The sequence below is a fragment of the Trichomycterus rosablanca genome, chromosome 4 (genome assembly GCF_030014385.1).
Source record: "Trichomycterus rosablanca isolate fTriRos1 chromosome 4, fTriRos1.hap1, whole genome shotgun sequence".
Classification (NCBI taxonomy): Eukaryota; Metazoa; Chordata; class Actinopteri; order Siluriformes; family Trichomycteridae; genus Trichomycterus; species Trichomycterus rosablanca.
This window is the reverse complement of record NC_085991.1, coordinates 647,632-662,049: the sequence shown is the minus strand read 5'-3', so window position 1 is coordinate 662,049 and position 14,418 is coordinate 647,632. Positions and strand designations below refer to the sequence as shown.

Sequence of the window (14,418 nt, the reverse complement as noted above, 5' to 3'; positions counted from 1 at the left end):
ATAAACTCGAAATTGTTCATGTAAACAATAAACACGCACAAAAAGTCCTAATTACAAAAACTACACTGATGAAAAATAAGTCAACAACACAATAAAATGTGTTTGAGTCGGAATTAAAAACGCGTCTGTGTTTCATTCCGGATTTATTTTGATGTCGTTCACTCGGTAGCACAGAAGACCATGTGAAAGTCAGACCGACTCAGATTATGATCTGATTATTAAACATTTAAATAAATATAAAGTTATTTAATGCTTTTTGAGTCTCGTAATCAGACATGTCTAATCTCTATAAGCGGCTGTGGGATGTATGTCGATGCCAGGCTGGTTTTCCACTCAGACTGGTACACCGGGTGAGTTTAATCTTATATAAAACCATCAGCTTGATATTTAACTAAACATCACACACAGAGAGCAGGTCAGAAGTTTACATGCAGCAGTTAGAGACGTTTATTTCATGCCAGTTTTCTGATTTAAATCACTTCTGACACTGAATGCTGACTCCTTAGTGCCCATATAAATAGGGCTAGCTGGACAGCACCCATTGGATAAGCCATAAGCATTATGAGGAGAGTACATGTGTATTATATATATATATATATATATAATGTATATAAAAGGGTGGGGGGAGAGTATATAATATATATAATGTATATAAAAGGGCGGGGGGAGAGTATATAATATATATATATAATGTATATAAAAGGGTGGGGGGAGAGTATATAATATACAGTGTATCACAAAAGTGAGTACACCCCTCACATTTCTGCAGATATTTAAGTATATCTTTTCATGGGACAACACTGACAAAATGACACTTTGACACAATGAAAAGTAGTCTGTGTGCAGCTTATATAACAGTGTAAATTTATTCTTCCCTCAAAATAACTCAATATACAGCCATTAATGTCTAAACCACCGGCAACAAAAGTGAGTACACCCCTAAGAGACTACACCCCTAAATGTCCAAATTGAGCACTGCTTGTCATTTTCCCTCCAAAATGTCATGTGACTCGTTAGTGTTACTAGGTCTCAGGTGTGCATAGGGAGCAGGTGTGTTCAATTTAGTAGTACAGCTCTCACACTCTCTCATACTGGACACTGAAAGTTCCAACATGGCACCTCAAAGAACTCTCTGAGGATCTTAAAAGACGAATTGTTGCGCTACATGAAGATGGCCAAGACTACAAGAAGATTGCCAACACCCTGAAACTGAGCTGCAGCACAGTGGCCAAGATCGTCCAGCGTTTTAAAAGAGCAGGGTCCACTCAGAACAGACCTCGCGTTGGTCGTCCAAAGAAGCTGAGTGCACGTGCTCAGCGTCACATCCAACTGCTGTCTTTGAAAGATAGGCGCAGGAGTGCCGTCAGCATTGCTGCAGAGATTGAAAAGGTGGGGGGTCAGCCTGTCAGTGCTCAGACCATACGCCGCACACTACATCAAATTGGTCTGCATGGCTGTCACCCCAGAAGGAAGCCTCTTCTGAAGTCTCTACACAAGAAAGCCCGCAAACAGTTTGCTGAAGACATGTCAACAAAGGACATGGATTACTGGAACCATGTCCTATGGTCTGATGAGACCAAGATTCATTTGTTTGGTTCAGATTGTCTCAAGCATGTGTGGTGGCAATCAGGTGAGGAGTACAAAGATAAGTGTGTCATGCCTACAGTCAAGCATGGTGGTGGGAATGCCATGGTCTGGGGCTGCATGAGTGCAGCAGGTGTTGGGGAGTTACATTTCATTGAGGGACACATGAACTCCAATATGTACTGTGAAATACTGAAGCAGAGCATGATCCCCTCCCTCCGGAAACTGGGTCGCAGGGCAGTGTTCCAGCATGATAATGACCCCAAACACACCTCTAAGACGACCACTGCTTTATTGAAGAGGCTGAGGGTAAAGGTGATGGGCTGGCCAAGCATGTCTCCAGACCTAAACCCAATAGAACATCTTTGGGGCATCCTCAAGCGGAAGGTGGAGGAGCGCAAAGTCTCGAATATCCGCCAGCTCCGTGATGTCGTCATGGAGGAGTGGAAAAGCATTCCAGTGGCAACCTGTGAAGCTCTGGTAAACTCCATTCCCAGGAGAGTTAAGGCAGTTCTGGGAAATAATGGTGGCCACACAAAATATTGACACTTCAGGAACTTTCACTAAGGGGTGTACTCACTTTTGTTGCCGGTGGTTTAGACATTAATGGCTGTATATTGAGTTATTTTGAGGGAAGAATCAATTTACACTGTTATATAAGCTGCACACAGACTACTTTTCATTGTGTCAAAGTGTCATTTTGTCAGTGTTGTCCCATGAAAAGATATACTTAAATATCTGCAGAAATGTGAGGGGTGTACTCACTTTTGTGATACACTGTATATAATGTATATAAAAGGGCGGGGGGAGAGTATATAATATATATATAATGTATATAATGTATATATATATAATGTATATAAAAAGGCATTATATATAATATATATATAATGTATATAAAAGGGCGGGGGGAGAGTATATAATATATATATATATATAATGTATATAATGTATATATATATATAATGTATATAAAAAGGCATTATATATAATATATATATAATGTATATAAAAGGGCGGGGGGAGAGTATATAATATATATATATAATGTATATATATATATATAATGTATATAAAAAGGCATTATATATAATATATACAGGGGTTGGACAAAATAACTGAAACACCTGTCATTTTAGTGTGGGAGGTTTCATGGCTAAATTGGACCAGTCTGGTGGCCAATCTTCATTAATTGCACATTGCACCAGTAAGAGCAGAGTGTGAAGGTTCAATTAGCAGGGTAAGAGCACAGTTTTGCTCAAAATATTGCAATGCACACAACATTATGGGTGACATACCAGAGTTCAAAAGAGGACAAATTGTTGGTGCACGTCTTGCTGGCGCATCTGTGACCAAGACAGCAAGTCTTTGTGATGTATCGAGAGCCACGGTATCCAGGGTAATGTCAGCATACCACCAAGAAGGACAAACCACATCCAACAGGATTAACTGTGGACGCAAGAGGAAGCTGTCTGAAAGGGATGTTCGGGTGCTAACCCGGATTGTATCCAAAAAACATAAAACCACAGCTGCCCAAATCACGGCAGAATTAAATGTGCACCTCAACTCTCCTGTTTCCACCAGAACTGTCCGTCGGGAGCTCCACAGGGTCGATATACACGGCCGGGCTGCTATAGCCAAACCTTTGGTCACTCGTGCCGATGCCAAACGTCGGTTTCAATGGTGCAAGGAGCGCAAATCTTGGGCTGTGGACAATGTGAAACATGTATTGTTCTCTGATGAGTCCACCTTTACTGTTTTCCCCACATCCGGGAGAGTTACGGTGTGGAGAAGCCCCAAAGAAGCGTACCACCCAGACTGTTGCATGCCCAGAGTGAAGCATGGGGGTGGATCAGTGATGGTTTGGGCTGCCATATCATGGCATTCCCTTGGCCCAATACTTGTGCTAGATGGGCGCGTCACTGCCAAGGACTACCGAACCATTCTGGAGGACCATGTGCATCCAATGGCGGTGCTGTGTATCAGGATGACAATGCACCAATACACACAGCAAGACTGGTGAAAGATTGGTTTGATGAACATGAAAGTGAAGTTGAACATCTCCCATGGCCTGCACAGTCACCAGATCAAAATATTATTGAGCCACTTTGGGGTGTTTTGGAGAAGCGAGTCAGGAAACGTTTTCCTCCACCAGCATCACGTAGTGACCTGGCCACTATCCTGCAAGAAGAATGGCTTAAAATCCCTCTGACCACTGTGCAGGACTTGTATATGTCATTTCCAAGACGAATTGACGCTGTATTGGCCGCAAAAGGAGGCCCTACACCATACTAATAAATTATTGTGGTCTAAAACCAGGTGTTTCAGTTATTTTGTCCAACCCCTGTATATAATGTATATAAAAGGGCGGGGGGAGAGTATATAATATATATATATAATGTATATAATGTATATATATATATATATAATGTATATAAAAAGGCATTTTATATATAATATATATATAATGTATATAAAAGGGCGGGGGGAGAGTATATAATATATATATATAATGTATATATATATAAGTAAGTAAGTAAGTAAATTTTATTTATAAAGCACTCTTAAAACAACTTACGTTGACCAAAGTGCTGTACATCGAATAAGCATACATAACACAACATTATATTAAAAAAGTAAGAACCAAATAAAAATACAGAGTAAGAGACAAAATAAAACAAATACAAATAGACTAAACAATTAAAATTAACACGGCTCCTCACTGTTCAAATGCCAGCTTATAAAGGTATGTTTTTAGGAGTGATTTAAAAACAGCGGCCGAAGGTGCTTGTGGAATATTAGGAGGTAGAGTGTTCCATAGCCTCGGAGCATAAACTGCAAATGCACGATCACCTTTTAGCTTCAAACGAGCCCTAGGAACAGTCAACAAATTCTGAGTGGCTGATCTTAAAGATCGCTGTGCGGTTGCGGGAGAAAGCATACCACTGAGATAAGCCGGGGCTCGACCATTAAGCGCTTTAAAAACAAATAAAAGCACTTTAAAATGAATCCTGTGCTGAACAGGCAGCCAATGTAGTGAGGCAAGGACTGGTGTAATATGGTTTCTTTTCTTGGTATTAGTCAGTAACCTTGCTGCTGCATTCTGGACTACCTGCAAGCGCCGCAACAGAGACTGACTCATCCCAATATACAGAGAATTACAGTAGTCAATTCTTGCAGAAATGAATGCATGAATAACTTTTTCCAGGTCAGAATAGCAGAGAAAAGGCTTCATCTTTGCAATATTTCTGAGCTGGAAGAAGCTATTCCTTACCACAGAGTTGATTTGTTTATCAAATCGGAGGTCAGAGTCAAAGATAACACCAAGATTTCTCACAGATGTTTTGACACATGTAGACAAGTGACCAAGGTTATTGGAGACACTATTGATGTGATGAGGACCCCCAAAAACGATAACCTCTGACTTGCTTTCATTCAGCTGAAGAAAATTGTCAGCCATCCACCTCTTTATGTCCTCAAGACAACTGCTAAGAGACGTTAACGAGCCATTGTCATTCGGTCTAATGGGAAGATAAAGCTGTATGTCATCAGCATACAGGTGAAAGCTGACATTGTGCTTCCTAATTATTTGACCCAATGGCAGCATATAGAGAGAAAAAAGGAGGGGCCCTAGTATGGACCCTTGTGGAACACCACAAGAGACATCAGCAGAAGAAGAGAAATAGCTGCTAATATTCACTGAAAAGGTTCTATTCTTAAAATAAGATATGAACCAATTCAGGGCCTCTCCCTGTAACCCCACCCACTTTTCCAGGCGACCAACAAGTATGTCATGGTCAACAGTATCAAAAGCAGAACTAAGGTCCAATAAAATGAGGATGGCACAATTTCCCTCATCAACAGTAAGTAGCAAGTCATTTGTCACCTTCAGAAGAGCAGATTCAGTGCTGTGCATAGACTTAAAGCCAGATTGAAAAATCTCAAAAATACCATCTCTACTCAAAAATGGTAAAAGCTGAGAATATACAACCTTTTCCAGCAATTTAGCCAAGAATGGTAATTTAGAAATCGGCCTATAGTTACTAACCACTGTAGCATCAAGATTATGCTTTTTGAGCAGAGGTGTAACTACAGCATGTTTAAAGCATGCTGGAACAGTACCAGTGGCAAGGGAAGTATTAATGATATCCAGGACAAAAGGTCCTAATATATTAAATGTCTCCCTAACTATCTGTGGGGGCATCACATCAAGTGGGGAGGTTGTTGGCTTTGTTTTCAGCACCAAATCTGTTAATTCGGAGATTGAAACAGCCTCAAACTTTTCAAACATACCTGGGCAATAATAATGTATATAAAAAGGCATTATATATAATATATATATAATGTATATAAAAAGGCGGGGGGAGAGTAGTCTGAATTGGGTTCTGGTCACGTGGACCAGCTCACACATCGAACTCACGCGCCAGCCGCGAGCGTTTCCAAAGCCGCGCGTGCTCGCATCGGTCGGCGCGTGCACTGTATCAGCGCGCGCCAACGTCTCGTGCTCGAGCTTCGCCGTGGCTCCACGTTCTCTGTGCACTCGCTCACCCATCATCAGGTGATGTCCTGCAAGGACAGCGATTGGCTCCTGTCTCAGACCTTCCCCGAGGTGATTGGTGGAGTGACAGGCACTCAGCACGTGACCTCTACAGTGAGCTTCCTCCCGCTCCGGTGCAGGAAGTGACGGAAACCGGTTTATAACCGGCGCCGTGTGGAGACTAAACTCGGTCACGGTTTGTTCAGTATCGGTGGTGAAAGTGGCCGGAGTTTCAGATCCTGATCAGATTTAAATCGTATCGTCGATATATCGAATTTAATCCTGAGATTTACAGAGTCTGTGGAAAGCGCAACTTACAATGAACCGCTGGTACAGGGGCTGATGGGAAATATGCAAATCAGTCTCCGCTGATTGGTTAGTCCTGAAATAAGGCCGGTAATTAAAGAATAAAAAATAAATATCGCATTAATTTAAACTTAAAATAAATAATAAATCCACCCTATAAAAATCTATTTAAAAGTCACAAAACTATTATTTTATAGTAGAAATTCTTTTTTATTATTATTATTTATTTAATATATTTATGCAAAACATTAGATTTTTTTTTATTTTAAAAATATAAAAAAATCTCTAAAATCTTACCTAAAGTAATAAAAAAAAATAAAAAAAATATTTATTTATTATTATAAATAAGGTGTCAAAATATCTGTGAACACGATGAAACAAATAATCTCTACATTTAAATTCATATAACTTTAAATATTATTTATATGTATTATTATTTAGGCATTTATGTTTGTAATAAAATATTAAAAATATAAATATTGCAATAAATTAAAGTTCTTTTCATTGGATGATTATACAAAAAGTAGTGAATTAAAATCATAAATCCAATCTATAAAAAATCTATTTAAAACAGGAATCATGAAATTATTTACTTTGTAATCGGTGTGTTTTATAATTAATTTAATATATTTATGCAAAACTTATTACATGATTTTAATAATAAAAAAACGAACATCCTATAAAATGTTGAATAAAATTATAAATAAAATATAATATGGATATTTATTATTATTATTATTATTATTATTATTAATAAGGTATCAAAATATCCGAGACCATAATGAAACAAATAATCCCTAAATTTAAATTAATGTAATTTTAAATATTAAATATATTTATTATTATTAATGCATTATATAAAAGAGTGTAATAATAATACATATGATTTATTTACAGCATTTATTATTCTAATTAATAATTAGAATAAAAACTTTATACTGATGAATCAGCGACACGTATTAGTAAAATTTTGATATATTAATATATACACTGCTCAAAAAAATAAAGGGAACACTAAAATAACACATTCTAGATCTCAATTAATGAAATATTCCAGTTGAAAATCTTTATTCATCACATAGTGGAATGCGTTTAGAACAAAACAACATAAAAATGATCAATGTAAATCAAAATTATTATCCCATGGAGGTCTGGATTTGGAATCATACTCAAAATCAAAGTGGAAAATCCAATTACAGGCTGATCCAACTTCAGTGGAAATTCCTCAAGACAAGTTAAAATGAGGCTCAGTAGTGTGTGTGGCCTCCACGTACTTGTATGACCTCCCAACAACGCCTGGGCATGCTCCTGATGAGGCAGCGGGTGTTCTTCTGAGGGATCTCCTCCCAGACCTGGATTAAAGCATCAGTCAACTCCTGGACAGTCTGTGGTGCAACGTGGCATTGGTGGATGATGTCCCAGATGTGCTCGATTGGATTCAGGTCTGGGGAACGGGCAGGCCAGTACATAGCATCAATGCCTTCATCATGCAGGAACTGCTGACACACTTCAGCCACATGAGGCCTAGCATTGTCATGCATCAGAAGGAACCCAGGGCCCACTGCACCAGCATATGGTCTCACAATGGGTCTGAGGAACTCATCCCGGTACCTAATGGCAGTCAGGGTACCCCTGGTTAGCCCATGGAGGGCTGTGCGGCCCTCCAAAGAAATGCCTCCCCACACCATTACTGACCCACTGCCAAACCGGTCATGCTGGAGGATGTTGCAGGCAGCAGAACGTTCTCCACGGCGTCTCCAGACTCTGTCAAGTCTGTCACGTGCTCACTGTGAACCTGCTCTCATCCATCAAAAGCACAGGGCGCCAATGGCGAATCTGCCAATCTTGGTGTCCTCTGCCAAATGCCAATCGCCCTGCACGGTGTTGGGCTGTAAGCACAAGCCCCACTTGTGGACGTCGGGTCCTCATACCACCATCATGGAGTCTGTTTCTGACAGTTTGAGCAGAAACATGGATATTAGTGGCCTGCTGGAGGTCATTTTGCAGGGCTCTGGCACTGCTCCTCCTGTTCCTCCTGGCACAAAGGAGGAGGTAGCGGTCCTGCTGCTGGATTGCTGCCCTCCTACGGCCCCCTCCATGTCTCCTGGTGTTTCGCCTGTCTCCTGGTATCTGCTCCATGCTCTGGACACCGTGCTGACAGACACAGCAAACCTTCTTTGCCACAGCTCGCATTGATGTTCCATCCTGGATGAGCTGCACTACCTGAGCAACTTCTGTGGGTTGTAGACACCGTCTCATGCTACCTCTAGCACGTGGAGGCCACACACACTACTGAGCCTCATTTTAACTTGTCTTGAGGAATTTCCACTGAAGTTGGATCAGCCTGTAGTTGGATTTTCCACTTTGATTTTGAGTATGATTCCAAATCCAGACCTCCATGGGATAATAATTTTGATTTACATTTTATGTTATTTTGTTCTCAACGCATTCCACTATGTGATGAATAAAGATTTTCAACTGGAATATTTCATTAATTGAAATCTAGGATGTGTTATTTTAGTGTTCCCTTTATTTTTTTGAGCAGTGTATACTAATTATATTCATTATTTTCTTATTATTTAGACATTTATTTTTTAGTAATGATAGTGAATATGATTTATTAATAAAGCAGATTTGAGGTAAATAAAGAAATGATTAATTACAGCATAATTATGAATTAGAATGAAATCTTTATACTGATGAATCGTGTCAGTAAATAATCTGATATATAAATATATATTTGTATATAAATGTGTACACATTAACACCTCAGGTGTTTGTCAGTTTGTTTATTCCTGCTGCTGAAACCGGGTACCTCCAGTCTTAGTCCCGTCCGTCCCTCCCTCAGACACGCCCAGTTAGAGCACTGATGTGTAGCTAATTGTTGATGATGATGATGATGATGATGATAATTTGTTGATAATGATTGATGATGATGATTGATGATAATGATGATTGATGATAATGATTGATGATGATGATGATGATGATAATTTGTTGATGTTTAGTGTAAGAGCGCAGCGGCGGCGGCGTCCGTGTCGGTGCAGCCGGAGTTCCTGGGTGGAAATCCACACCGTAAACACCCCGGAGTCACCAACCTAAAAACCCTCCGCCTGCCCCGCCCGCTACAGACCGGAGCGCTGTCTCTCATCCACAGTGAGAATCTGCACCCACACTTATACACTCTCACTTATACACTCTCAGTGCTGCTGTAGTAGCGCCCCCTGCTGTCTGGCTGAGCTACCAGCGACCGTAAATGACTGAAGTGACGTTCTGCTCTGATCTCCTGCAGAATCGGAGGTGAAGGATTTGGCGGAGAGGGCGCACAGACTCACCAACTTCCTGTGGAGCAGGAAACGAGCGGTGGAGACCCAGGAGCTGAGAGAGAGAGCCGCCGCCCTGGAGAAGCAATGGATGGAGAAGGAGAACGAACCACAGCGGGGTGAGAGAGAAGTGTGGGTGCTGCACGCTTCTGAGGTTCTGGGTTTGATACTATCCTCTGGTATCCTCCTGCATTCCCAAAACTATACCAGTAGGTGGATTGGTTGCTCTAAAGGACCCTAGGGGTGAGTGAGAGAGTGAGTGGGTAGGTTTTGCCTTGTGATGGATGATGCCCAGTCCAGTCCAGTCAAAAGTATGTGGACACCCCTCCTTATATTCTTATATTTCAGTTCAGATGTGCCAGGTGAACCCTGACCTCAACCAGACTGAAAACCTTTGAGATGAATTGGAACGTCAACTGCATAGGCACAAATTCCCACAGTCGTACTCTGTCCCATTTAAAGCCTTTCTAAATGAGCGGAGCCTGTTGTAGCCTAAGTGGGCGGAGTCTGTATCGATGCGCATGCGTTTAGTATAGACCGGCGTCCACATACATACGGCCGATCACTGAATGTGATGATTATAGGAGGTGATTAGACACCACAGGTCATGTGGGTAGAGCTGGGACTCGAACCCGACCCCCACAGTGGCAGCGCTGAGCTGGCGTTTGAGACGGTGGTGCCGCCCTCGTGCCAGTGACATGAGAGCCGAGTGTTTGTGTGCTTCAGATGAGGACGAGGTTTTGTTCGAGGCCCGGATCAGGACCAAGGTTCTGGCGGAGCTGAAGAGGACGACGTATCACTGGACCCCTCTGAAGTACGAGTCCGATTCGTCTGATCTTTTATTTATTTACTTATTTTATTCCGTGACGTTCTGAACCCTCTGTCCTGGCCCGTAGGTACGACGCAGATTTGGGCGTGGTCTACATGGCTGCCCGGTTGGCGGGAGGCTACGCTGCAGTTTTGCGGGCGCTTCATGAGGTAACGTGTGAGACCTGATGGGGGGGGGGGGGGGGGGGGGGGGGGTTGGTCAGGGCGTGGTTCTCTCGGTGCTGACGGTGTTCCTCTCGTTCCACAGATAAAGAAGCGAGACCCGGCCTTCGCTCCACGCTCCCTGCTGGATTTCGGATCGGGACTGGGAACGGTGCTCTGGTGAGCGAGGTTAAAAGAGAGAAGGTGTCCACATACTTCCGGACCCCTGCAGCTGATTAGCGAAGGCTGACGTTGGTTTTTATGTTTGCAGGGCGTCGCATGAGCTCTGGGGGGATTCGATAAACGAACACGTGTGTGTCGACGCCTCTGGAGCCATGAACACGCTAGCAGAGCGGCTACTCACCGGTACAAACGTTACATACACACCAGAAAAATACAGATTAACGTGTGTGGGTTATAATCTGGATTATATTTGTGTGGATTTTAATCTGGATTATATTTGTGTGGATTATAATGGGGATTATATTTATATGGGTTTTAATCTGGATTATATTTGTGTGGATTATAATCTGGATTATATTTGTGTGGATTATAATTATGTGGATTATAATCAGGATTATGTGTGTGGATTATAATCTTGTTTATATGTGTGTGGATTATATTTATGTGAATTATAATCTGGATTATGTGTGTGTGGATTATAATCTTGTTTATATTTGTGTGGATTAAAATCTGGATTACATTTATGTGGATTATAATCTGGATTATATTTGTGTGGATTATATTTATGTGAATTATAATCTGGATTATATTTGTGCAGGATTTAATCTGGATTATATTTGTGCAGGATTTAATCTGAATTATGTGTATGAGGATTATAATTTGGATTATATTTGTGTGCATTATAATCTGGATTATATTTGTGTGCATTATAATCTGGATTATATTTGTGCAGGATTTAATCTGAATTATATGTATGAGGATTATAATTTGGATTATATTTGTGTGGATTATAATCTGGATTATATATTTTATGTTTGATGTAGAGGGCGGCGGGGGTGAAGACCCACACATCCAGCACGTTTACTTCCGTCAGTTCCTCCCGGTCTCTCCGAAGGTCCAGTCTGACCTGGTGACGGCTGCGTTCTCGTTATCTGAATTAACCACGCAGAAGGACCGGGAGGACACGGTGCTCACGCTCTGGAGGAAAACCCACAACTACCTGGTGAGTGAACAAGGATTCCAGTAGTCACAGTCACAAAGAAGTGTGTTTGTTCAGTTCGTTTTATTTCTGATTAATTTCAGGTTCTGGTGGAAAATGGAACTAAAGAAGGTCACCAGATCCTGATGGAGGCCAGAGATCTTCTACTAAAGGTAACTGACTGAAGTCCTGATCCCTCATTATGTCTCGTGTCTATATAAATAGGGCTGGTTTGACTGCACCCGTTAGACTGAGCCGCACAGACTGCAGTGGGAGAGACCGTGCAGCTCTGGTGTCGAATACAAGCGATTGAAATAGCCTGCAGGGGGCGCTCGAGCTGGCCGTGTTTGATGGTGGGCGGGTCAGATGTGATCTGGATTAGTCCGGGTGACTGCGTGGGTCACATGGCTCTCTGTACGCCATACGGCTCTCTGGCAGGTGATAAGAAGCGCCAGCACACGTGGTCATTTGTTTGTCCTTGATCAGATCGGGGGGCTGCGCAGGCACCAGCGCATTCACAATCAGGAAGATGAAGGGGAAAATCCAGGGAAAAAATGATGTTTTATTGAAGTGTAATAAAGAAAGTGTGTGTGTGTGTGTGTGTGTGTGTGTGCAGAGAGAAGACAGAGTGACCCATGATGACCGGAGGCCGGTGATCTTCGCTCCTGTACGTGACTCCTCCCTGACATACTAACGTAAACGTTTACATTAACAGCATTTAGCGGGTGCTTTTATCTAAAGAGACTTACAGTACAGTTACAGTATACAGTCTAAGCAACTGAGGGTTAAGGGCCTTGCTCAGGGGCCCAACAGTGGCAACCTGGCAGTGATGGGGCTTGAACCAGCGACCTTCTGATTACTAGTCCGGTATCTCAGTCACTAGGCTACGAACGAGCCGAGAGTGTTCGAGTGAACGCTTCAGAAATAGGCTTACCGTTCGCTTCGGTTCTCTCTGATGGTGAACAGCGGAGCGTTCGGCTCTTTATAAACCGCGGTACTAATCAGAACGTTGCCGGTTCAAGCCCCACCACGTCATCTCGCCACAGTAGGGCCCCTGAGCGAGGCCCTTAACCCTCAATTGCTAGAATTGAATCGACCACAATTGTAAGTTGCTTTATATAAAAGTGTCTGCTAAATGTAAAAACAGCCAATCCACCTTCCGCACGTCTTCGAGTGGTTAGAGGACGCCTGAGTACCCGAGGTTTTCACCAAACCGGCTTCACCAGTGTACCGCTCTGAATGTATCCCAGTTCAGATCTTATATAGGTATATAGACTCTATATGGGTGTGATTAGTGGCCTGAAGTGAGGATCAAACCCAGGACGTCAGGGCTTCAGTGCTCTGCACCAACCACACTATCCATAATATTCAGCCCAGTAGGGGGCGATTTGGGACGCAGCCGCTTCAAACGCAGTACTAACCTTCAGCGCCCCCTACAGGAGGCTCAGAGTTTGTTTGCCCCCTCCAGACCCCAATCCTGTGATGCTCCACACAAAGAAACTGAACGGTTGTGATTGTTGGTGGTGGTTGGTGATGGATGTCAGAATTATTGGGACGCAGCGTGATTTCCAGCTCTGGTGTTGGTCTGATCTCTCTCTCTGTGTCTCTCAGTGCACCCATGAACTGCCGTGTCCCAAACTACTGAAGGAGTCCGTCGTCCCCTGTAACTTCCTGCAGCCGCACTACCCACTTCCTGTCCCCGGGGTCAGTACTGGGTTATTTTCTTTACTCTGATGGTGTGTGTGATGATGAGGGATCTATCGGACGCCGGGCTGATGACCGTTGGTTTATGTGGTGTGATCAGAGCGGTGATCCGGTGCGGGAGAAGTTCTCGTACCTGGTGGTGTCCCGGGCGCAGGAGCAGGACTCGGAGGGGCGAGTACGGTGGGGCAGACTGATCTCGCCCGTCCACCGCAGGCCGAGACACGTCCAGTGCCAGATCTGCTGCTCTACCGGAGAACTCCAGCAGCTCGCCGTCACCGCACGCCATCATGGAAGGTAACGACCGCACAGAAATCGTGGCTTTAAACACACAGCTATGAAACGCTGATCATTAATGAACTAAACGATTTGTTGTCGTTTGTTTGTTTATTTTTAGAGACGCGTACCGCTGCGCCCGGAGCAGCGACTGGGGGGACCGGCTACCGCTCGTCCACACGGGGGAGCAGAACCTCCACACAGACGACTAGATCAGGACCAGGAAAACGTTTAACTCTTCTTTACACCGGACAGTGGCGGATTCTTTTATGCATATCCACTTCTGCCTTCTGCTGGCTGATCGACGGTGCTGCACAGCTCTTTGGTCCATGCTCGATACGGATCTCCTTATGAACTCTGGTGCAGGTGAAAAGATGTAGTCACGACCTTCCTCGGTCAGGAGTGAAGGTCTAAAATACACTCGGGTAATTGGATATGACCAGATTCAGATTAAGCAGAAAATGAAGTGAGTGTGTGTGTGTGTGTAGTCGTGCCGTCTGTATATTTTTGACCCAGTAAAAGAAAAGAAAGATCAGAAAATAATGAACATTTATTTTTAT

General features: G+C 42.8%; 1 protein-coding gene across 1 annotated transcript; it reads left to right on the top strand.

Annotated features, from left to right (window-relative positions):
- Nucleotides 1-175: 175 nt before the first annotated feature.
- Nucleotides 176-14,395, top strand: mettl17 (methyltransferase like 17). The gene is made up of 13 exons (XM_062993708.1): nt 176-350; nt 9,436-9,583; nt 9,720-9,869; nt 10,477-10,564; nt 10,647-10,728; nt 10,826-10,899; nt 10,991-11,085; nt 11,727-11,905; nt 11,986-12,054; nt 12,498-12,548; nt 13,493-13,585; nt 13,686-13,879; nt 13,980-14,395. The coding sequence occupies exons 1-13, from the start codon at nt 276-278 to the stop codon at nt 14,068-14,070; spliced, it is 1,389 nt and encodes a 462-aa protein (XP_062849778.1). The 5' UTR covers nt 176-275; the 3' UTR covers nt 14,071-14,395.
- Nucleotides 14,396-14,418: the final 23 nt, after the last annotated feature.

Coding starts and splice junctions, on each gene's coding strand:
- mettl17 (XM_062993708.1), top strand. CDS start 276: ATGTCTAATCTCTATAAGCGGCTGTGGGATGTATGTCGATGCCAGGCT. Junction 9,870..10,476: donor GGAGAACGAACCACAGCGGG/GTGAGAGAGAAG, acceptor TGTGTGCTTCAG/ATGAGGACGAGGTTTTGTTC. Junction 12,055..12,497: donor CCAGAGATCTTCTACTAAAG/GTAACTGACTGA, acceptor GTGTGTGTGCAG/AGAGAAGACAGAGTGACCCA.